The sequence below is a fragment of the Neopelma chrysocephalum genome, unplaced genomic scaffold (genome assembly GCF_003984885.1).
Source record: "Neopelma chrysocephalum unplaced genomic scaffold, ASM398488v2 Primary Assembly neopelma1_84, whole genome shotgun sequence".
NCBI classification, from domain to species: Eukaryota; Metazoa; Chordata; class Aves; order Passeriformes; family Pipridae; genus Neopelma; species Neopelma chrysocephalum.
In genome coordinates, this window is record NW_020897746.1 from 7,874,863 (window position 1) to 7,900,499 (window position 25,637).

The following is a 25,637-nucleotide window of genomic DNA, read 5'->3' on the forward strand; positions in this document are numbered from 1 at the left end:
AGATCTAGTGCAGGAAGGAAATGTCCAAGAAACAGAGTATCCCATGTGATAGGGAAAGTGCCAAGAGAAGCAACAGAAAATCATGAACAGAGAAGCAATTTTTCAGGAGTCTGACACTTGCAGTTTGCAGCTTCTTCCTGATACACTTCAGGCAGAGCTCCATAGAGCTGCTGATCTCTGTCACATCCCTTGGTAAGTCTCACTGCTCCTGCTGAGTGCTGCTACTTGAGAGGAGTTTGACCAAGGGTGGAAAGGACCTGTTGTTAATTGACTTATCCTGGTTCCCAGTTCTTCACCCTGAGCAGGAGGTGTTTGTGTCCGTGGAAAGGATCCTGTTCATTTCTCTGTGCAGGGTCCTGTGCAGGGTGACACCTGTGTCACTGTGCAGCTGTCCTGGCTGTTTCCTCCCAGGCTGTCCCTGCAATGTGCCCTGTCTGTGTGATGCCCTCAGCAGGGCGGGCAAGGCACAGTGGGGATCTCTTGACCCAAAGGAGGTTTGCCCACCTTCCCCTGGTGCTGACACTGAAGGCACTGGTGACCTGGGCAGCACTTGCTTTGTTCCCAACCCGTGTGGACCTCCCCAGTCAAACTCCTTTTGGGTTTGTGCAGCTTCAGGCTGAGGTTGTTGGTGGAGCCTGTCAAGGTAAAACTCTGCAGCTTCCCCTGAGCTCAGCACTTGCCATTCATCTTCCCGAGTCCTTTGTTCACCTAAATTCCCTAAGACTGACAGTAACAAGGACACAAACATTACCTCCTAATATTTCTTCCCTTTTTATGAATGTTACCTGCTGTTTCTTTGGCACAGAGCCTGAGCTCTGGCTGGTGTTGGTGCTGCCATTCCAAGGTGCACCATTCAGTGGGCACTGTGCTCTTCGATTCTTCTTTTGTTTAATTATTATTATTTCTTCATTTTTATCCCAGACAAAGCCTGTGCCAGGGCAGCAGCCTTTATAAAGCCTTGCCATCATTATCTGCAAGTGCAGCAGTAATTCAGTTATTGCAGCTTTCCGTAATTCTCACCAGTGCAGCAGTGTAAATAAACAGGGAGCAGTGAGACACATGATGGGAGCCAGAAGCAATTTAGTCACAAGAGTTTATCATCAAGATCCAAAGCACCCTGGAGCAGGGAAATTGCCTCCTTTGCCAGCTCATGGCTCTGACTGTTGGCCAGATAGATGGTGCCCTTTTTTTTCACTGAGAAAATACTCCTTTTTGTCGAGCCTTAGTGCTTCCCCTGACCTCATTGCTGGATGCAAACTACATGAAAGAGCTGTGCTGATGCTGTTCAAAGAGATGTGGAGCCTCCCTTTATGCAGGGAGGGTTCAGCAGGAGACCAGGGATATCTGCACAGAGTTGTATTGGACAGGCTCTGGTTTGGTTGCTCTGTTTTGAGAGGCATTTGCAAGGCTTTCCAGTGGTCCCTTTCCAGAGATAATTCCTATTATAGTGAAGAGAAAAAACATTTGTAAACTCTGGGAAAGAAGTAGTGTGTCCTGTTCTGTGGCTTCTCATCCCATCCAAGTCTGCAAAGCAGTGGAGGTCATGAATTCCTGTTTCCTGAGATGTGTGGAAAGATACCCTTCACATGCAGCTTTGGAACAACAGTCTGGACCAGCATTTCTGAACTCTGGGATGACAGACAGTCCAAACCCAAGAGTGCCCTGGGCAGAAACACACAGCTGCTGAGACCAGCAGGTTCAAATCAGGTTCCTATTTGTAATTCTCAACACTTCATATCTGTACTCGCCCTGCCTAATGAGGCTTTGACAGACCTGGCTATAAAGAGGTTTGTTCTGGACCAGTAAAGGTGGGGTATGTCCTGTGGTATAGGGAGTCTTTACTGCTGGATCATACCTGAAGGATGGTGGGCCACTGGAAAGTGGCATCCATCTGGAGAAGGTCAAAGTCCTGGTATGAGAGAAGTCTGATTTAAGTCCCACATCATAATGATGCCTTCCAGCGTCTCTCAAATAAGGGGCTAAGTGTTTGCCAAGGTTTAGAAATTTATTGCAAAAGCACTTTTTAGAGTCAAAAAGCTCCCTGTGGTTTTGGCTGATTTATAGATTTTATGGCCATTAAGTTCTCCTAGCATGACTTTCATTGTGTAATACAGTACAAGTGGTTCCTGCATCACATTCTTCCTTCTGGCTTTGTTCAAGGTCAGGTTCAGGATGATGCTCAGGGAGTTGTTTCCCCCTCCTGTCTACTTCCCTCCCCTTGTTAACTCTGTCCTGTGAGCATTTAGTGATGTGATGGTTCTATGGCTGCCTCACCACCTCTGTATCCTTCTTGCTGTTTCCCTGCCTGGGCAGCACTTGGTCATTTATTAAAAATGCATCCATCTTTATTTATGAGAAATGTGAACTCACTCCTAGAAAAAGCAGCAAGGCTGAGCTGTTGTCAGGTGCAGTGGTTTGCTGTGACTCAGTTTAGATGTTTGTACTTGAGTGGCAATTGCTTTGTTCTAGATCACCTTCATCCAGACTGCTCCCAGGACCACTTCCACCTTTCCCACGTTTGACAGGCTGTGCAGCTCCAGCCCACCACAGCCCTGCAGAGAGCTGTCCAGCTGAGGGGAGACACGGTGCAGACTGTCCAGCACGTTGTGTTTGTCTCTGGTGCCTCCAAGAGCCAGCACTGGCGGGGTGCCCATCTCTGTAAGAGCTGTACAAGAGGTTGTTATTCCTAATCTTACGGGAAGTGCATGGATCCCATCCAAACCAGCACCACTAAGAGATATGGGAGCTCCTGGCTCTTCAGCAGGTCGCTCTAGGGTAAAGTTTGCAGTGGGGTAGAAGTGCCTCCCTGCTCTTACTGAGGCACCAATGCTATGTTTTGGCACCAGCTCATTCTTCCTTCAGCATTTCCCCTCATACACTGACCAAGCTGCAGCTCTGAGGTTCATCACCTCCCGCAGTCAGACTCTTCAGAGAGGGATTTTTAAGAAAATATATACAAAAAGGCACCCAGTCCATGAACACGTTAGTCAGACTTAGCCCATCAGTCCTCTCTGTGGGGAGCCCTCCATGCTCACACAGTGCAGACAAACATGTAAAAATGTCTGTGTTTGACTCAGGATGGTTACAAACCACAAAACTGCTTCACTCCATGGTGAGGAAACCTCCCCATGCCCAGTACGGGTTTGTTTATTGAACTGGTTCAGTGAAACATGTTCCAGAAGGTTCCTTTGGTTCTTTCAGGCTCTCAGCACCCCACCTCATGTTTCATCCATAGTCTTTGCTTTGCTGAGCCTTATCACTGAAGGGTGAATTGCAGCTTTGTTGCTGTACCAGGTATCTCCTGAGCACCTGCAGATAAAGCACATCAGAGACTGGCAATGCACGAGCAGTAACCTGTGCTTTCCTGGCCCTGGTACACGTCCAGGAATTAGTGAATTGGCTTCTCACACCCAGCACTGCAGTGAAATGCAGCTGGGTGAGGGCCTTGCAGTATAAATCTATTGTGATTTCTGCATTCTCTCACCTCTCGGTTGTAACTCCTACAAGGCATCTTTATGTTGGAGGAAAATAGATGCAAGCACGGTTTTGGCAGGCTGAGAGAAGGCAGCAGCAGCAGAAGCTCTAGGTATTTGAGAGAAACTGCACTGTGGAAGGTCTGGCAAATACACAATAATCAGGTTTTAGCCATTAGGGATTTCACAGGGGATCAATAAATTGTCAAGAGTGTTTAAAGTGGTAACTGTGAAGCAAAGAAGAGCCTGTGGACTGAAAGGCCAAGATGGGGGTGTAAGTTCCTTCTCTGATTTTTAAAGGGGCTCAGCTACTTTAGAAATAATGTTTCACTGTATGTGTTATACCTGGAATTGGGGTGAGGTACAGGGAAAAGGATAAACTAGTCCACTCACCTCTTGTATAGATGCTCCAAAGCAGAACTGCACATAGACTGGCTGGCAGTGGGTAGGGGATGTTCTACACCAGAGATGATATTTTGAGATCCAGTGACCAATTCTTACCTTATTTCTGGGGTTTCTTTTAAGAGAACCTCTCCTGATTCCCTTGAACAGGACCTGTTCTGTTTTGACAGTGAAAGGGTTGGTTGGTTTTGCTTTCCAAGCAATTCATTTTCACTGTCTGTGGCCCTGTGGTGACACATTGTCATAATAACTACAAGGGATTTCTATTAGCTGGAAAAATCAAAATGACTATGTTTTTGGTCAGGCTGTTTGGTTTGATTTAATGTGGGGAAAAGTGAATTCACATACTGATACACAAAGCATCAACAGATATCAGAAATAAATCAGCATATACCACAGAGAGATGATAAATATACACAAGTTGACAGAAAAGGCGAGCTACATTCCTACTAAAAGGCACTGAAAAAGGCAGCAGTAGAAATGAGCCAGATCAAAACAGTAACTTCTTAAAAAGGCTTTAGGAGGAAACAATTTCACACAACAGGAACAGCCTTGTGGACTTCTGTGCCACACGTACAGGCATGAACAGTCACACTCCCACATACAGCTGGACAGAAATGCCTTTTTGGTGACTATTATCTCGATTAACAGCTGGACTGGGAACAGTGACCTGCTTACCTGAGCCTGTGAGATGTGATTTTTCAGCTGATGAGAGTCATCACATCATTACCCAAATCTCTTTTTCAAAATCTGCCTTTCCTACTTAGTCCCTGGGCCCAGCACACCTTGCAGTCCATCAGTTTCTGGATAAGAAGAGAAGGTAAAATCACATGTCAGTAGAGAAAATTACCTTTGTGACAGATATTATCTTTGCAGTAGTGTGTACAGTGAGCTGAGAATTCTGGCTCCAGTGCCTCACTGAGATTCTTACAATACCAACACTAATTGATAGCAGATGAATTTGGCACACTTTTTAAACACAAAAGTACAATCCCATTGTAGCTGTGCACCTTTATTTTGTTTCTTTTTGTATTGGGCTTTGGATCTGTCTTCCATTCAGCCTTGTAAGCATTAAGAAGTACTAATGTTGACCAGGCTAATAAGGATGCAGGCACAGTGTAGGCAGCCCTGTAACATGGAGCACCCTTGTACAGCTTCTGAGGCTGTGAAGAGCATTCATTTTCTGTGCACACAGGCTTTGTATTTCATCTGTCCCTTCCTACACAAAAATGTCAGCTAATTATCATTCCTTCTAAAGTCTTTCCCAGTGGAGATCAAAGAGCAATGTGGATTTCTACCTGTGGTTTTATACAGTGAAAATCTCTGCTGCGGTTTGAATGACACATTTCTCCAGGGGGGGAATTGCTCATGACACAGGAATGGGAGGTATGAGGGGGCTTCTGGGCTGCTGCATTGCCTGGAGCTGCCAGCTGAAGCAAGGCACAGGGGAATTACAAAAGATGAACACTGTGTGAGTGCTCTGGTCAGGAACAGCAAGGACTCCCTGCTTCCCTCAGCCCCTGGTAGCTCTTGGTTGGGGCTTCCTTGCTGCCCCCTCTCAGCATTAACAGTCCCAACTCATCCACTGCTGTCACATCCTTCTTATCTGAGCTTCCCTTGGCTTGACGTCAGAGGAGTCAGCTGCTGTTCAAACCTGTCAGCCTCATTCTAGGCTTGGTAATTATCCCACCACAGTGAGTGGTACTTACTGCTCATTTCCTCCTCTGTTCTTTGGGGAAGGACGTTATCTCCCAGCCACACTTTTCTAAAGGTTAAGATCTTTCTCTTCAGCTAAATGCAAGATTGTTCTTTTAATCATACCTTTCTGCCTGATGTTTGTCATCTTAACTAATGTGTGTCTCCTGAGCTGGATTCATCCCATACTCATTCCTCCCAGGATTTGTGTCAAGGCATTAATTTGCCATGAAATTTCTTTCATTCAGTTTAATTTCAGGACTGCTGCTCAGGCTTTTTCATTTGAGATCAGATCTCAAGACCTACATTTCACGCTCTGTATCTGTGAGAATGCCAAAAGCCACATTCCCTTTTAACAGCTGGGTTCAAAACTGCTTGCAGGAGACCAGGCTGAGAGAACCGAGGATGCCCAAATTACGCTGCCCTGGGCAGGTCTCTGGCTGGCTCTCAGGCCCCCAAATTGTTTTTGGATGTAGATGTTGTGTGTCAGACACAGTGCTGTGTGCTGGCTGCATATTGTTGGGTTGGTTTTATGCATTAAGGAGAGAATGTAACAATAAAGCACACAGTCAAGAGAAGTGACTGTCTGAAGTGTAGCACTTGCCTTGTGTCTTTGAGGCTGGAAATCCAACCTGTTTGGATTTGCTGACAAAGTTGGGTGATACGGTATCTCATGAGTCTGCTGCTGCACTTAGAGGTGGTTTTGACCCGTGAATCAGAAATGAACAAGTGAAGTGCTGGCAGAAAATGCTGTGTTGTGGTTTTGTGTCAGCCCTGCAGTCTGCAGGCACTGCCTGGATTCCAGCACAAGCCTGGACCACGCTTGTAGCAGTGGCACTGGCTTTAGGCTCTGGTTTGGTGAATTTGCTGCAGGTTCCACTGGGCTCTGGGCACTGTGTTTTCCCTGGTATATCCCTGGACATCCCCTGATGTCTGAGCTGCACGCTGTGACCTACCTACATAGTTCACAGTTGCTCTGTTCTCCCCACCCTCTTCATCTCCTTCCTACTGGTCTTTGGAATTTTGCTTGTTCTTTGCGTATAATAACACCTCAATTAAAATGTGACTGCAGATGTGTCAGCAGGGAAGGCGACAAGAAAGTGTTTTCTGGCACCGTGTGCCCCACCTCTCTCCCCAGTTTTACTTCAAAAAATGATAATTATTCCAAGAGTAGATCCCATCTGGCTGATATCTCACAACTGAAAGCCATGTAAAACATCATTCTGTGTCCCTTTATGCATTGATGAGAACAATCACACACACCACAAACTGCAGAGAGGAAGAATATTTTCACTGGAAAGGAATCCTTGCTGCAGCACTTGTAGATAAGCCTGATGTTATCCAAACATTTTCCTCCTCCTTTAAAGGCAAACAGGCTGCACCCAAATGACCACTTGCCTCATGTGCCTCTTGAGATCTGGCTATTTTATGTTACATTTGACTTATGCTAATGAAGACAGTGATGGGCTGTGCCTCATTTCAGCTTGTCACAGTTTTTCCTAACAGCCTTGTTTTCCAGGAAGCCTTGGTAGCAGTTCTGGGAGCTGTGGAGGAGAAGGTGTTAATGCAGCCCTGCTTATTTTAGCAAGTGGGTGAATCAGTGGTTTTAGGAAAACACTGTTAACCCTTTGTTTCCAGAGCGATGCAAAAAAAATCACTATAGAGTGAACAGATGGCCCAGCATATTTTTAGCCTTGCTCTCTGTTCCCATGGTATTCCAGACTGTGTGGGATTCCCCATAGACTGTTGTAGGATTGGTGGGCCCAGCCAAATGTCTTGTTTTGCAACACAGCATCAGAGAGAAGGAGGGAAATGGAATCCTGTTCAAATCAGCTCTGTTTAAGTAACTAAGTGAAAAGCTCTCACATAATCATAGATGATGGGAGAGACTGTAGAGAGATCCTGGTCTTGTGATTGTGGTGCTTGCTCATTGTCAGCTGCTACATTAAGTCAGGAGGGACAAAATAAATGTGAAATGCTGTTCTGGTGGTATTGCCTGTATTAACAATTGATGCATCCAAAGGTTTAGATGGTAGAGGAAAAACTCACCAGGATTTTGGTGGTCTCTGTCTTGCAGATAGGATGGGGAAAAGTAGTTTGAGGCTGTGAGCTGTGTGCTCTGAGAAAGTTCTAAATACATAATTCCAGGCAATGATCCTTTCTCAAGTGAGGTCAGATGCAGAGCTGTTCACAGACACTCTGTATAAGAGTTTATTGGTGATTCTCTGTGGTCATAAATCATTTTGTTCTGTAAGCAGAGGGGTATAACCAGTGAGGTATATGGTGTGAGAGAAGGGGTTCCTCAGGTGTAATGACTTTTGGATCTCAGCTATGGTTAGAAATTCTAACTGTAAGGTGTGTAATATGGCAAGAATTGTATTTGTTGTTATCCCAAATTAGGTTTGTGTCATCATGTGTATTAAACACTGCAAGTGATTTCTCAACAGGGAACCGAAATAATAGCATCAATTTTCCTAGCAATGCCTGGATTTCTGTTTTGCACAAACATTCATTGAAGTTCATGGAGTATTATGTTCTCCTAATAGCTCATTTAGCATATTAGAATGTTTTAAACAAATTCATCCCTCATGTGTTCTCTCAGTGCAGTACCACGAGGCTCAGTCTTCTTCCAGAAGATAATAAAAGGATGATGAAAAGGGTCTGCCCAGTGGGGCAGGCTTCACTGCAGCACAGCACAGGTTACTAATACACCATTCCTGATCCAGCAGTTCAGCTGCACTCACCATCTGTTGCCCACCTGAGCCCAGGTGATGCTTACACAGAGCATTAATAACACATGAACAGCAGAAGCTTCCCTTTTTCCTCTGAATGCCCTCAGCCACCTGCAAAGCCTCTGGAACCACCTCTTTCCTTCTGTGCCTTTGTAATTCACTGATACACTTCACACACTCCTCAAAATGCCACATTGTGGATGTTTTCTCCGTCTGGGTAACTGGTGGATATTTTTCTCCTGCTGGACCAAGGCCTCAAGGACACAGTTCATGTTTAGAAAATGATGCAATTCCATATGTTGATGCTAAACCCAGGAAAGACAGTGAATGGGCTCCCTTGAATTTGATGAGATTTTTGGTATTGGAGCCATTAGTAAACGATGGATTTGACAGATTTGGGAATTTGCTCAAAGTCAAGGCCAAGATTATTCAACAAATTTTTGATGTCATTTAGGATACAGCCCCAAAATCTGCCCTCTGGCTGGTGAATTGGGGGTGCACAGTTAAAGCAGAAAGCGAAGCAGTCGTTCCTGTTTACAGAAAGCTTACAGAGAAGCCAGCTTTCAGCCTTGAAGCCTGCAGATAAAGGGGCAATGACTGATGCTTCAAATCAAAATTCAAAGCCTTTGTTTCCAGCAATGATGTATGTCCCTGCATGCTTTGGGATCAGACAGCAGCTGATGGAAATTCATGACTCTGCCGGGGTGTGAATTATTCACGTACACAGTCTGCCAGATCCGAATGGCAAGGGCAGGCAGCTTGTTGGACTCCTGATCCCTAAATGCTGCTCTTCCACTCCTTACAGATGTGACTGGAGGGTCAGGTTGAGGGAGAATATCAGGTTATTTAGTGTGATGTCCTGAAATGGTGACAGCACAGCTTTTAACCCACTTACTCTGGGCTGGGTAAATCTTCCAGGTGTATCTCACTGTCTTCTCAAAAAGCCTCAGATGAGGAACTCCATTTCCTTTTTATAGTCCCAGATGCCTCCTGTTTTATAGTTCTGATGGGTAAACAATCATGCTGATATAAAAATTGTGCTTTGCTTTTAATTGTAATTTGTTCAGTTTCATTTTGCAGATAATGGTTCTTTATGGCTTTCCTCTGCTAGACAAGAGAGTCTTTTAGAACTTGCAATTCCCTGCTTTCAGAAGTCTTTATACCTAGTAACAAATCATCACTTGGTTTCCCTTTTGCCAAATTAAACAGAAAAAAACTCTCTTTGTTTGGTTGCATAAGGTGTTTCCACAGCATGTGAATTGTTATGTCAGTTCTCTGCGACCTGTCTGGGTTTTCAGCGTCTCTTATGACAGTGGGTACCACAACTGTGGGAGTGTTAGTTTCTCCACTGCAATGTAAAATAATTTCCCTCATCCTGCACTTCTTCCCTGAAATGCCAGAATATCACAAAGAAGTCTCATTCTTTTCCCCTCCATCTGTAAATCTCAGCTCATCAAAAGACAGCTCTTGTGTCTGAAGAGCTCCAGCATCCAGGACCACATCAATGCTTAGGACACCCAGGGATGTTTAAAGAGCCAGGGGTGGCTCTTGGCACATGTGGTGGCTGCACTGCCTGGCCCTGCTCAGCTGGAACAGGTCCTGGCTCTGCATTTTTGTTCCACAAAGGTGTAAAATGACACCCCTTCCCCAGAAGATTTCTGTTAAAATCAGAGCAAGTGCAATTCTGCTGCTCCCTGTATAAATCATGTGGGAAGCTCTCTTAATTCCACCCTACAGCATTTACATATTTAATCTCCTTTTGCTGTTTTTTGAGGTTTCTCACCAATGCTCCTGCCTCAGGAGATCCTGCCCAAATGTCGCTGCCGCAGCACAGCCTGACCTTTCCTGCAAGTGCTTGTCTTGCCATTGTCACAGCTCCCAGGTGCTCCCTGCTTGCACTTCAGGGTGAGACGTGCTCACAGGCTCCTGCAGCATGAAGGCAAACTGCTGAGACGAGGTGTTTATTTCAAATGGCATCTTCTGGCTGTGACTTGGATCCTGCTGCAGGATTTCAGTGGATAGAGTCAGTGTGGGGTCCCTCTGAACTCAGTTACATCTAAATCTTACAAATTTCTGTGTGTTAACAAAATCTCTTCTGTGCTGGAGAGTTTTGGAAGAAAATTAGGTGAGGTCAGTAGAGGTCTGAGTTTCTTCTTGCCTGGAAATGGAAGCAGGATTTAGTTCCAGTCAGAAAATCTTTGCTGGAAGAAGTGCCTGGCTGCTTTGGCAGCATCAGTACAAGAGCTGCCCCGGAGTCCAGGGAGGGTTCCTTGGCTATTCAATACCTCAAGTATTGAACTCGCAGGAAACGATCAGTTCCAATAAATCTCTTCTGAGATCTGTCACTGTCTTCTCCTCCTCTCTCCCTCCACTCCCTCTGCTACGAACATCCCTTCTGTTCTTCTCTTTAAAGTGTTCCCAGCTTCCTTTGATGTGTCAGAAGGCAGCACAGGGCAAACACCCCTTCCCAGGGCAGTCAGGATAGCTGGGAAACCCAGCAGACACAAGGAAAATGCTTTGGCTGAACTGAGCTGTTATTACAATGGAGAAACATGTTTGCATTGAAAGGATAATCACCATTCACCCAGGCAAGTTAAACAATACAGACAGAGGTTTGGTTTTCTCCAATTGTTTCCCAAAGCAAAAATGATTTATGTCTTCTCTCTGAGACTATTGGATGTCTACTGAGGGGTTCATTAGAGAGACCTTCGCAGCTGCCAAAAGAACCAGCTGGATTATTGAGCCTGCAGCTCATTTTTTCTGTCCTTATCTGCTTCCTACCATGCAGAACTAGTTTGCAATCCAGACCTTGTTTGTGATGTGTGAACCACATGGTGGGGGACTGCTCTGTGCAGTGTCTGTCCCCAGCCCAAACCACTACCTCTAGCTCATCCTGATGGCTTATGATGTTAAGCTCTGGAGCACATGGTGTGTTCCCTGTGCTGCCTGTAGGTATCACAAGAATCACACAGTCATTTCAGCTCTGGATTTTGGCAGCAGTTGGTTTTGCAGCCCTGTGTCCCCTGCAACGAGATCAGCAGTTTATTTGGCCACAGGTTGAAACTTGAGATTAATTTTAAGTAACACCTTCAGTCTGGAATTAACTAGGAAGAGCTTCTTGCCTTATCCCAGAAAGCTACGGGTAAAAATGCATGAACAAGTGCACTGCAGGCTCAAAACTCAAATACACAGGGATTTATACATGTGTGTGTATTAATGCACAAACTCTTTGCAAGTATCCCCCCAAATGTAGGCCCAGTTGATCAAAATCTTATAGCCCCTGACCTGTGCTGGGAGCTGTGGTGATTAGCCCTGGCTGAAGATCTGAGCACTGCTGGCATTAATTCCATCAGCCTGTTCTGTAAATTCTTCGTCATCTCCAGCATTGATGTCAGTTATTTGCATTATAAAATCTAATTGAAAACCTGCAAATTAGATTTAAGGGAAACTGGAGACTGAAGCACTTTGCTCAGGTGATAATTTCATTTACTATTAAGACATTGCTTAGACCTAAATGCGAATGTATTCTCTGTTCCTCCATAATACACCCCCCAGGCATATAATATCTTATTTAATTTGATTTTAAAAGTGTAATTGTATATGTCTGAGCAACAAGGTAGACTAAAATCATTGGATCAACTTTGAGAAATAAACTTAATGTGCCAGATTCACTGGGAACACCCAGTGACACTACTGTGTTATAGCACAATATGAAATAGTGTAGAGGCTTCCCAGCTGTCTGCAGGAATCTGTACATTAAAACCTATGACACAATTTGTTGCCTCTTAGCAAAATACCTACAGGAAATAAAAATCTCTCAAGCAACCCTGCAAGCATCTGAAATGGTATTTACTGACATTACAGGGAGGGGATGACAACATGATAACTCTCTGCCATGTGTCAGAGAGTTAGAGGCTGACCATGTAACCCAGAAGGCTGGTGTCTGATTAGATGCTGTTGCTGGATCCGTGAGGGGACAGATGCTCAGCTGGTGGCCACACCAGGGTCTTCATCAAAGCCTGAGTTACACCAGGTGACACATCTGCCACATATTTAAGCTGCTACAGCAATCAGGAAGACTTTCAGCTGCAAAATCATGCTGCTCCCAGCCTCAGCAGCCTGTGTGATCCTACTGCTTTGAATGCACCACCAAATTGCCTGAAGAAGGACATTTCTGCCACTGCTTCATCCTTCTGTAGCATTGATGTTGTTGGTGAAGGTGAGCAGGGATAACACTGACCCGGCTTTTCCGTATCAAGTGTTTCTACTTCACTGGTTTCAGTCAGGATTTCCAGCCAGTCTGGGGTGCTTTAACCACACATTGCAGTTTCTGGTGAAGTGGCTGTGTTTTGGGAAAAGAGACATGTCTTCTCCTGCTATAAATTAATGGGGTTACAGTGATCTCTTGTAATACCAGCGGTAGGAATTTGGTCGTCAGTCACACAAGAACATCTGGGCTCTGCTGCCTGGCTGGCAGGGCTGCAGTTCTTGAAGTCTTCTGCAATATGGAAGTTTTAAGAAGATTTCTAACTTGTCCTAGGCTCTGAGCTCATCATGTAGCTCCTCATTTGCCCTGCCTACATGAGCTGATTTTTTTATTTTCCCTAAGAAAAGGAGAGGGGAAAGGATTCAGTGTAAAGGATCAGATCGTGCCTTTCTCATTCAACATAGAATTTTGCATATGAGTAAAAACTTTGTCATTTTCTCATCCAGATTTGTTTGTTCTAAATGAGCCCTTTGGCTTATCATGGCATTTACTGGCACAGAGGGAATTTATAAGCACTGAGAGAATCTGAGGGAAGAAGTGTCATGCGCAGACATTAGTGCATTATCTGCAGGGCTTTGAGAAACTGCTGGGTTTTATAGCATGTGGGGAAAAAAAAAACCCACCACGCCAGAAAATTGAGAAACTGGGTCATCTGGATTCATTTGCTGCATCTTTCCAGCTGGGTTTTTGTTGCTGCTCAGGCTGACATATCTGAGCTCACATGGATTGTGCTGCACTAGGATTGTACAGGGTCCTGCGTGCCTGCTCTCCCTGCCTCCTGCACTCATCCTGCTCCTTCTCCTGGGGGTCTGCAGGGCCCAGACCAAGGTCAGGGTTGTGCTGCAGCTGGTTGTGAGCTCTTAGAGGAGCCAGAGGGTCCCTGCTGGGTACTACAGGCAAAGCCACAGGCACACGAGGGGACTCGGTTATCACAGAGAGAAGCCAGCTGGGGGGTCAGCACTGCCCCCACCTCCCTGGACTGTTCTGCCTCTCACTTCTTTTTCAGCTACTCGTTTCCCCATTCCTTTTTTTCCAGACAGCACAGCACACAACAGCCTCTCCAGTCTAGGCTACTTTTCTCCCTCTATCCCAAAGCCCTCTTGAAAAATCTTCCAGACAGACCTTTTCTGGGCAAATGCCACTTTTGTGGCTGCGTTTAAGTTCAGTATAATCTCATTTTATGGTGAGTAGTGATCAGAAAGGATAAACTGTGAAGCCGAGATTGTAAGCAATAAGTACATTGCTTGTTTGCATAGTGTACTGAACACAACCCTTCTCTGTCTCATCACATGAATACATTTTTGGACTGCTAATTTTCCTATACAAAAATTGTATTCTCTGCTGCGTCAAGGAAGTTTTGTTTTATCCCAAATGCCCAATGAGTTTTCTCTCCTGTGATCTGGATTTTTCAGGGAATGAGACTGCTATGGGTTGTGCACATTTTTGTCTGTCCTTTCTCCTTCCCAAAGAACTTCTGATGAGAGGGATGGGGGTCACTAAGGTTTTAAGTTCTTAGGAGCTCCATGCACAGCAAGAGCTTGCAGGGAAGGAGATTGTTTTGGCACCCTGCTCTGAGATGAGAGGGTAGGTCACAGATTCACCCCTTATTAAGTTCTTGAGATCCACATAGGAGAGTATTGAGTCCCAGCTGAAGAAGGTTTGGTCAGAGCACACCTTACCCAAACAAAGACATTATTTCTCCTTGCAGAACGATTTGTTGGCTTATTCAAGTGAAAACTACTGGTATTCTTCCACTTGTGGTCTTCTGTAGAAGATACAGGCTCTATCTGAGCAACAGATGATACACCAAGCTCAACACATATTTTTTGATCTTTTTCTTCTAGGTGGAAAAACTGGCAAAGTACTTGGACCCAAATGATTTGGGAAGAATCAATTTTAAGGACTTCTGTCACGGAGTTTTTGCTATCAAAGGTATGTGCATATTTCTTAAAAATAATCCCCTTCAGTTCCACTAATGTTTCTGTGGTTGCAGAAAATGTAATGATCAAAGACATCCTCTCTTTTGACTGTGGTTATTTGTAGTGACAGTAGAGCAGCTCTGGGAACAGAGCCAGGATATTTTTCTTTTTGTGCATCTCATGTATTAATGGTGAGCAGTGCTGGAGTTCCTGCATCCACTGGTGCTTGTGCATTGGTTTACTGTTAATTTTTGTCAAAATAAATGTGATGTGGTTTAAAGACAAATACAGCAGAAGAAAGAGTAGCTTTGTGGTTAGCAGGCAGTGCCCAGGTCTGATACTTCCAGGGTCTTATCTGGTTCTGCTGTTGATTTACCTCAGGAAGTTAGAGACGCCTCGGGCTTTAGTTTCTCTTCTAGGAAATGTAAGACTATTCTTGAGGTATCTATAGTTAATTAATGTTTTCAGAGTACTTGTGGTCATGTGTTGGAAAGGGTTAATTACAGGTTGGCCATGCAAGCCCTGAGGATAGAGACCAGGTGGATCAAATCACCTCCTTTGCAAGGAGACACAGTCCTGGACAGAAGACACAGACATTGCTGTGCTTTATAGCTTAGCCAAAGGGCAGCAAACAAAACAGTGAGGAGGCACTTTGGCTGCTGATTAGTTTCCTAACTTCCCGTAGTGAAATAATCCACCCTGTCCTCTTCCAGGCACATGGGATGTCCTTTGTAAAGTGCTGGGAGTGCTGTCACAGCCCAGAGGCTTCACTTCAGGGACAGGGTGAATGTCACAGCGATCGTGGTGTGATTCTGGGAGAGGCCTCTGGAGAGTCTGCTATGATGAGATTATTATGAAGCCATAACGATGCAAGACCATAACACCACAGCAATTTTAATTAAAGTTTATGGCAGCCACAGACAGTGTGTAATTAGGTAAAATTACAGTGAGAAGCTGCTCTCGTCCATGTTCTTGGAGACACCATCCAAGGTGACACTGATGTGTTTGAAGAGAAGGCAAGAGAAAGCCCAGAAGGAAAGTTAGTACCTTAGTGCATAGACACTAAAGTCTGTGCTGGGGGTTTTCCTTGAGCAGGAAATGCTGTGGCAAACTGAGTTCTAGGTTAAGGAAGGCACAAGCTCTGTAAATCATCTGGTAGTCATCTGTAATTCACAGTCTGAAGACGTGCACAAAATATGATCAGGAAGGGATAGGAGTGACTCAGAACATCTCTTCTGTAGTAAGTGTGCCCTTGTCCATGGTGGGCAGTTCCCTCAGTGATGGAGTGGGCAGCTGTGTTTCCTTTACTGGGAGGGACAGTGTGTCATATTGACAGGTACCGGAGAGTGATGGTGCCCTGGGAGGTTTTGTCCTTGTTCCCCATGTGGGAACTGATTCCTGTATTCATATCCTAAGGTCTAGTCCTGCAAAGATGTGACTGAACCAAACTCTCTGGAATACCTTGTACTCCAAGTTTATGAATAGCCTAAAGCTCTTCCACTGAGCAAATTATCAGTAGGGTCCAGATCATTTGTGTGATGGTTATTGGGGTGGGGGGGGTATGAACAGATGCAGAGAAACTCCTGCAGCACCACCCAGAGCTCCCTTTGCACATCATTAGCATTTCAACACTCACCCAGTGTCAGTGATAAGTGTGTATCATCACAGCAGCAGCTCTATCTCTTTCTGATAAGACACTGTGCTCCGTGTTTTCACAGCATCTCTTTAGAACAGCTGGTTCTATTGCTCACCTCACAGCATGGAAATTTTATTGGTCTTTGGCTACCAGCCATGTTTTCCTTAAAAATGAAATTGCTCATGTTAAAGTTCAGGAAGGGTATGTCAGCCTTTCAGAATGGAAAGCCTCCACCGTGGTGTTACCTCTCATTTTGCAGTGCAACCACATCCCAGGCTTGTTATCAAACAACAGCAATTTGTCTTGGCAGCAACAGATTATAAATATGATTCTTTGACATCTCAGCCTATTACAATGGCTTGGGGCAATCAGATTAATAGAGCAAAATGAGATGCTACTGTAAATCCAGTGGGTTTTTCAGTAATGGAGTATGAAGCTGTGCTATTCTTAGCACGGGAAGCCAAATATTGAAATTCAAGTTCTACTATCCTAATGCCTGCTGTATTTCTTATTTATGAGACTTCAAATTAATTTGTCTCATAGATGCTTTCCTTTATAGTGTGCTGAAGAAATTGTTTGCTGGCCGGAGGTGATACAGTGTGAAGGTTTTTGTGGTAGTTTGGTACCTTGAATTTATTTAAATCATGAGGGTTTAGGCATCTAGAAAAACAGATTCAGATCAGAGTTGACCTCTGATGATGTTGGTTTGAGCATTGCATATCCAGGGATGGATCTGAGCGAAAAGGTAAATGTTGGAACCTGAAAAAACCCCAAACATCAGAGTGTTTAATGCCTGCTCTGTAACAGGTTGGTAGCAGCTCCTGCTGCAAGGAGAAACTCCCATCCCTGAATGTAAAACCTGCAGCTTGGCCTCTCTCCTCCACAAACCAGGGCATTGTTCACTCTTGCATGGTGCAAACGAAAATTGTTGTGTTCCTCTGCAAGTGGACATCAAGCCTTGCCCCCTCCTTAGTACTTCAGGGCTGGGTGAATCTCATGACAGAGGAGTCGTGCACCTTCACAGCAGCTGATGGGACCATCAGGTGTAAAAGAGAGTTAATTTTCTTCAGCTGCTGAGTAGCAGGAGCTGTGGGGAAGGATGGGTTGAGGAGTCTCACTCATGGTAGGGACCCTTGGAAGTGGTGGAGAGGACTTTTTCAAGTGGAGGTAAATATGCTGGAGAGGAGAAGTGTGTTGGAGGAGCTCATTCCCACTGTGTCTGTAGGGGTGGAATACTGGACAGGCATGGTGCTTGCTATTTATGGAAAGCTTTGCTTCTTTTTGCTGGTCTTTTGTGGATTAAAGGACTTTGCCTCAGCATCTGTGCTGAGCCCCTGCTGTCTAGGCTGCTTTCCCCGAGCAATTAGGCTCTGCCAGAGCCAGGGGCAGAGTTGCCATCAAATTTAAAGCTTTGCAGCAATTTCATTGGAATGCCAGAATACGAAGGTTTTACTCCTGCTGAAGCTGCCCTCTTTATCTGCTCACTGCAGGGCTTTATATCTAATAACTGTGTCTGTCTGGAGAGCAATTGCCATGAAATAACACCTGTAACCTCTTACCGAGCTGTGTCAAACCCAGTACAGCCTAAGGAGTGGGTCTGCTCAGAGACACCAAGAGCAGCCAAAACATCACTCAAAGGCTGAGTTCCCATTAATTCCAGCAGGGTCAGTATGGGATCCATTCCTGTTTGCTCAGCAGAGCCAATGGCTGGTTTTGCTGTGCTGAATTTATTGCACTGATCCAGTAAATATTTTCTGCCACTTGTAATACTTAAAGGCTTGAGTGGAGCTGTTAATTCTAAAGTGCCGTGTGGGGTGTTGGGTTCTACACTCAAACGTTTGCAGGACCAGGCTCTTGCTATGATTTCTGTTGTCTTTCCAATAGTCTCTTTGCTTTGATATTCAGCTTAAAAACACCCAGACCTTGACAAATAAAGGGGGAGCTCCCCCTGCTGCCCTTGGTGTTGCAGCTCACAGAGATGAGAGGGTATGGTACAAACACAAATTAAAACAGAATTAAAATTTAAATGTGGATGTATTCTGACTCTATAGTTTATTTTAACCATGAAAACAGCACTGACTGTGTAGCAATGGGGGGGTCATGGTTTTTGTAACGGGAGAGACTGAGCCATGGTAGCACAGAGCACTTTTGCAATAATGAATTGTGCTTTAGCACAATCTCTGTTTTTTCAGATGAAACCATACAGCCTGTTTTTCTCCTGGAGCAAGAGAGTCTTTCCATCATCTTGTAGAAGTTTTAAGGGCATTTAAGTTTTGCTCTGTCACGGTATTTGAAAATGGAGAGTTGTAGGAGCTCCTTCATATTCATGAACAGAGTGGAAGAAGCACAGCTGTGAATTTATACACTTCCCCACCTGCAGCAATAGCAACCCTTGAATCTTCAAAATAGTAACACAGACCATTATGTGCCTGCAAAAATCCATCTCTGTGCCTCCCTAGATCCTTAGGCAGCTAATTACTGCAGCTGGCTGGAAAGCTTCTAGAAGCAGGCTTTATGTGAGCAGATAAAAAGTAGATGTTTCCCTGTGAGTTCTTAGCAATTTTGATGAAAATTCCAAGGATACAGATTTGCCCAAAGTTTTAAAGAACTGTTCCAGAAGGGATGTTGGCTGTTCTGGCAGCTCAGACTGTCACAGGTTATTTGGACTGTAAAAGAAAATAGTAAATATGAAATTTGATGGTTTTTTTTCAAAACAAAGTTTTCCAGAGTACTTCTGCCCTTCTGTTTCAGTGGAGATTTTTTTTTAATATGTTTTTGTGGTTTCCTTCAGATGCTCCAAACAAACATATTTCTCACAAAAACACTGCCAAGTTCTGACCATCTTTTTCAACTGAAGTTAAAATGTAATTTGCAGTCCCATAGCTGAGAAAAGTGTTGTACCAGCTTTGCCCTGAAGATCCAGCATGGAGTAAGAGAGGGATGTGTTGCAGTTATATAAAAGGAAGTTTATTTGCCAGACACCGGTATTTGTATTATGGACCAATACCTAAGACTGGGAATTTCAATAAAGCACTGCAGAAACCCCCAGAGTCCTGATGAACCTGTTTAGGCTCATGCTGTAGATCTCAAACTTCACAGTAGGCCATAACTGGAGATGATCTGATGGTTCTATCCATTTTATTAAGAATAACTTACTGACAGGAGAGGTGCTTGGGGTGGCTCCAGGGAGGAGGACTGCCAGCAGATGTGAAGAGCTGAGCTCTCCTGTTGTAAATTAAGCTATAGCTGTTCAATGAACTGAAGTTGGTTACTCCTAAAAGTACTTGAGAGTTTTAAACTAAATTTTACTAAGTACAGCCTGAAACCATAAATGAGTCTAATACACCGTTAAAGATCCAAGGGTAGATAAGGTAAAAAGCCATTGCTGTTAGGAAAAATGCCAGAAACCAACTGCATTCAATTAGGTAACCAATTTGATTTCCTATAGTATTAAAATTGCCTAATTGCCTGTGAAAATTGCTTGATGTAGTATGGGTTAAATCTCTTTCTTGGAGCATTTGCAGGAAACAGCTTTGCTAAAATCGAGTTTATTTGTGGCCAGAATGTCTGTTTGCAAATTGACTGTTTGTTAGGCTGTGAAAACCATTTTTTTCTTTAAATGAAACTGAATGTAAATTTGAAAAATTATCTCATAAGATAATCATGTCTAGCAACTTGAGTGAACTGACAAAGTTAAAGGTTCATGCCTTCCCCTTCAGTGACTTGTAAAATGCTTTCATCATCTTTACTTAGGGCTAAAGATGACCCTGTTCTGGCCAAATGAATTGTGTTTGTTTGTGCATTTGTGGTATTAGAATAAACAGGGGTTAGCTCAGATAATTTTGACAGACCAAATGCTGCCCAAAATGTATATGGGGGAATTTTCCCAACCATAGCAAAGGAGAGAGAACATCAAGCACATGAATATCTCATGATACAGGTAGACACCCAAATGAACTGTCTCTAATCAGCCATGTAAGTGGCTTTCAGTTCTGCCTTTTCCTGGGAAATGAAGTTATAGAAATAATGGGGCATCTGAGTGCAGGATTCCTTTCCTCCTTTACAGTGGGTTATTTTTGGACAGATTCTAGCCTGGGGTGCCCAGTGCTGCACAGCCTGACATACCCACCGTGGCAGCTCTGCAGCCTCAGCACCACGTCTCTGCTCAGGAGTGGTTCTGGTAGCAGAGAGCACTCCGTGTTCCAGACCAGGCTGCTCCCTCTACAAATCTCTGTCCATTTTTTGTCCATATTTCTGCATTGGAATTTGCCAGAGTAAACCTTGATTCATTGTTGTTTTCTGTCTGGACCATGACACACTAATTTAGCTCCCTGGCATTTCCCAGTAAGCCAAAATGTGTTCTGGTGATAAGAATATGCACAGTATTTGAGGCACTCCAGTGTTCCCTCTTTGTGTGATGCTCCTTGTGTAAACATCTCAGAGTTCTTGGAAAATTCAAATTGTATTTAGGTTAGGGTGAGGTGTATTGGCACTGTTGCAGAAAAACACTGAATAAGAAAGCTGATGTATTGTCCAACTGGGCCCAAACACACCTCCCTGGGGATAAAGAGTGGCCCAAGGAAAACACCAGCACCACAGTCCTGCAGAGGGAAGAGATTCCTATTTGTGTCTTCACGGGGAAGAAGAGCAACAGAGAAATTATTCTTTAAACTCAGTTCTTAGCAGGAATAAAACCAGTGCACAGCCCTAAGATTCTTGAAGCCAGTGGCCAGTTTTCTGTTGATCTGATGGGTGTTGGGACAGGTTCAGATGTCTGCAGGGTAGCAATGATGTTATTTAGTAATCTCAGGGGAAAATGGCCTCTCAGTGTTTCCTTCTCTTCTTCCCTTTTTTATGGAGTATAATAACATGCAGACCTTCCCTGGAGGATGAGGAGATCCAAGCTGTCATGCCAGCTTCCATGCCAAGCAGTGCCCAGGGGACACTGCCTGCTGCACACTCAGACATCTCCCCACCAAAAAGTCACCTTTGCAGGAGGAGATAGTCTCAGATGAACTTACATCCTGAGTCTGTCAGTGCCAAGACAAACTTGGCTTGTGCCTTCAGTAAAAGCAAGATTTGGCTTCTTTTGCCATTTTCAGCTGTGCAGCAAGGTAAACAAATTGGATTAAATGCCTGTTGATGTTCTGGAAATGGGTCAAAGGCTTGATCATTATTGTGATTCTGGATCAGGCTGTAAAATCCTGTGCCAGGAGGCTCTTGGGAAGAAGTGGTGAGGGCTTCCTCTGAGCTGGTTGGGTATAAAGGAGGCAATGCTTTTCTCCCCAGTGTGTTTACTGAATAAATGACAGGCTTGAATTTAAATGGCCAAGGGCTAACATGAAGTGGTCCACCCTGATGGACAAGGAAGATGAAAGAATGTGATCAGGAGTAATGTTAGGTAAGAACTGAACAGCAAAGAGGGGACACAGAAGACCTTGCAGCTAAACTCTAGATTTGGGACCCCGGAGGTCTGGGATCTGTTTGTGACTCTCTCTAGGTTAAATCCTTCTTTGAAGACCCACAGCCTTCATGACTTTTCTCCACTAAAACCAAAAAGGCTGGGAAGGTGCTCACCTAACAGGCTCAAATGAAGATTGACTGCTGAGAGCTCTTTAACTAGAAGCACTGTTGTGAGCACAACTGCATGAGGAAAATAAAGCCTGGAATTATGGCTGAAGATACTGTTGTTGAGAAATTTTAGAGCGGTGTAAAGGTATTTCCTTCATTACACTAATCTACATCCATTACTGTGCAGCACTTGGCATTTATTTTCTTTTTTTTGCTGGGGATAGCTCACTTTAACGAGTAGCTGCTCCATATCATGCAGAGACCTTTTAGCAAAGCAGTTCATACATGTAATGACTCTCACAGTGGGTGCTGGCACAAGGCATTTTGATGAGTAATAAGCTTTGGTTATTAATGTCAAAAGGTACAAACAGTAAATTGAATTCTCCTCTGTGAGAGGACTAGAGAATAACCTCAGCCAGGCACAGGCTGAACACTTAATGCTAAAGCCAAGGGAAAGAAAATGATTGTGGCTGGGTGGGAAATGTGAGAGTCACAGGCAGGGCAGGTTATGTAGAAAGATAACCCTCTCTAGGCAAACAAGGTTAACATCTGGTGTCTGTCAGCCAGGAGATTGTTAGTCCTGGATGAGCTCCTCTTTGGGAAGTGACCCTGACACACCATTTTTGTCCACGAACTTCTCCAGCAAAGTGTGCATTTAACAGCTTCATTTTTTTCTCTGTTCAATACCACGGGAGAATCTCACTTTGCTGCAGAAGCTGGAAAAGGGAAAAAGTCCTTCTGCCTGTTGTCCAAGTGTCACTCCTGAGATCTCATTCCCCAAGTGCTGCCTCCAACGTCTGCCTGTGTGTGGGAGACAGGGACAACATAGTGTTCCCCCATTTTAGGCTTCCTGCATCTCTGCTCACCTTTTCTGGTTTTTAAGTGCTTCTTTCCTTTGGGAAGGACTCTTTTCCTTAACCACAACATATCTTCATCCCTACAGATGTTACTGCTGTATTTAAAACCAAGAGGGAAGATCAGCTAAAAGTATAAACCTGTGCAGTTCACACTTTCTTACACTACCCTGTTTCCTCTGGCTCACCTGCCTCCTGAGAGGGTATTGGTGTGTAATGTCCCAGCCAAATGTATTGCATTGGTGATGGGATGGGAGGGATAACTGCTGGATAATTACAGCTTCCAAGTAGAATAGTGTACAACACATGCTGAGAAAGTTTCACACAGTCTAAAATAACCTGGCCTGACATTCCTGCCTTGTGCAGCTCACCGTGCCAAGTGCAGCCACTGGTAATTAATGAGGAACGAGGCATTTGGTGATTTCAGTGTTTCTATATTTATCTCTGGTTGCCAGACGAGGGAAGGACTGAGGGAAACACAGACATTGATTTTTCCAGCTCTTAATGTGGTTGTTAACAAAAGCAAACACGGAAGCTGAAGATCTCCAGTTGCAGGGCATAGATGCTTGCTTGCCAAACACCAAACGCTCGGTGACAGAGCTTTTTGTGAAGGGGAATTTGTGACACTTAGGTATGGCCCCATTGTCATTTTGACCAGAGAAAATTAGAAGCAGCTGCACTGACACCAATGTGCAGTAGTCACTAGCTCATGCCAAGCCTGCAAATCCAGGGTTTGACTTCAGAATGTGGGTTGGTCAGGGCTGGGTTTCTGTTCTGCAGGATGGTTCACCAAACCAAGCAATGTCCAGCTCCCAGTTTCGTTGCTGTGTAATGTATCTGTGATGAGAGTTGGCATTAGTGGAATTGCACTTCTCTAAGTGCTACACACTGGGTATGTGCTGGACAGAACTCTAAAGGCAGAGCTTTGTTACAGCTATTTAAATATTTTCCAGAGCTGGCTTCCACGTGCATACAGACTGGTTACAAACCTGTGTTTCTTCCTTCATTGTCCGTGCAATGTCTGGGAAGATGAACTCTCAGCCTTGACCATTTGCTCTCATTTCTCTTTGCCAGGCTGTGAAGACTTACTGAAAGATGTCCTGTCTCCTGAAAACTCTGAACCTCAACACTATGAGCCGCAGTATGTTGATTACTATTACCAGGTAAGAGAAGCACTAATTCTGTCTCATGTTAGTGGGCTGAGGAAGCCTCTAGAATGATGTGTAGTTGTGTCCTTGTAAATGCTGTTGTTTTACTAGGCCTATTAACTCTTCCTTCCCAGATTCACAACTGTTAGCAAACCATCCCTTCTGGTTTATCTGCATTTAACACAGGGTAGCTGTCAGCTGGTGTGAGAGTATTTAGCATTTGGATTGTGATGCTCCTGCAGGCCTCTTGGCTGTGAAGGGAGATACGGTACCAGCTCCCTGGCACCTCACAAGTGCAAAACACTGATTTGTGTCTAATTAGATCAGTCAAACTTTGTAGGTGAACAAGGCCTCAGGGACCTTCTGCAGATAATAAACAGGGACTCAACAGCTGTTGGGAGGCACAAACAATACACCTTTGGAAATTTTGATAGTATTTTGGCTGATGGGTGTAGCATATTCTCAAACCATTAAATGTCTTCATCGCTATCCTTAGTTTGACAGTGTCTGTGCAGTCTAACAAGAAAAGCAGTCTGAAATTTTCCTTTAAGCATCTCTTTGTCTCTCCTTCACTTTACTTTGGTTTCAATCACCTCCACCCATGTAAATCCTGAAGATTTAAAGTGCAGTTAGCATTGTACATTCAGACAAGGATTGTGTGTCAGTGGTGTTATGAGACTGCAAGTGATCCTGAAGTCAGTAGGGAAAGCATTTTACCTTTACAGGTGGTGAAGTGTGAGAACAACACTCATGTGTTGTGGAAGGACATGTGATGAGCATGCTGGTGTTTCACCACTCCATGGTGTTATAGAGAATGGTTTCCAGTGTTCATACAAAAAGCAGAGAGGCATTTCCTTCCTCTCAGTATCCATCACCACTCTGCTTGTTTGTAAACCCCTGGGTTTTTGTAACTGATGACATAGATACCCACCATGCTGTTGCTTGGTTACCTTAATAGATACCATAAACCAAACTCCCTGTTCTGCAGTAGCTGATAGAGGCTATAAAATTAAACTGGGCTCTCTGCACAGTCCTGATGATCCCCTGTTGCTGTGCAGGCATTGCAGGCTGGGTCTGACACTCTGAAAGCAGCTGACATGGGCATTGGGTCTTTATTCCTCAGGGATTTCACACCTGCTGTCACCCAAAGATGTGCTGGGGAGAGACAGTTCTTGAAGAGAAACTTGAGACTGGCTGCAAACTGCACCTCTCCTGCCCGCTGTCCTCCAGGAGAGCTTGAGGGTGGGAATTGAGGTTGCTAATCCTGATAGCAGCTGACGAGTTTTCTGTTTGAGTGCTGGATGTTTGATTCTGGGAGAGGCAGTGAGCAGAGGGTGACCCTCCCTGGTCAGAAAGAGCTGCTATGGCAGTGCTGTGGTGGAAGCCTTGCTGATCCCTCCTTGTGATGTCCACCAGCCCCCTGTATGGTCCCTCCACTGAGGGGCACCACTGCAGTGGAGTCAATGCAGTGTTTGCCCACTTTAATTGGGGAAAAGCAGGATTTGTGCAGCCTGGGAGCAGAACCGAGTCCTTCACCACCTTCCCACAGGGTGATCTGTCACGGTGGGGAAAGGACAGGGAACAGTGCACGCTGTTGTACAGCCCGTGCTTATCCCACAGCTCTGCACCACCGCCCGCCAGAGGGGCTCGGTCCGTCTCCCATCTCCGGATCCTCCAGGTGCAGTTTGGAAAATGTTCGCTAGATGTCAGCTAAAGACTGGGAAAAGGCTGTGAACAGGCTCGGCGCTTGCCTCTAAGGATCCTCTGCTATGGCAGGAAGTTGGAGTTTCCAGTCTGATGAAACAGGAGAATCGAGGGGCAGGTGGATTTGAGATTATCACCATTCCTGACAGTTGTTCCCCCTTTTGAAGAAAACACGGACTGAAAACATACGAGCTGTCCTTGCACCTCCCAGCCCTTATTGAGTGTGAATTCCTGGT

General features: G+C 44.6%; 1 protein-coding gene across 2 annotated transcripts in view; it reads left to right on the plus strand.

Moving 5' to 3' along the window:
• The window catches only part of RAB11FIP4 (RAB11 family interacting protein 4), a 118,350-nt gene that overhangs the window by 22,700 nt on the left and 70,013 nt on the right, over positions 1-25,637 (plus strand). For both annotated transcript variants that reach the window (XM_027691532.1, XM_027691531.1), the window contains exons 2-3: positions 14,414-14,501; positions 23,624-23,712. In XM_027691532.1, the coding sequence (XP_027547333.1) occupies positions 14,414-14,501; positions 23,624-23,712 (177 nt within the window). The remainder of the gene's footprint in view (positions 1-14,413; positions 14,502-23,623; positions 23,713-25,637) is intronic.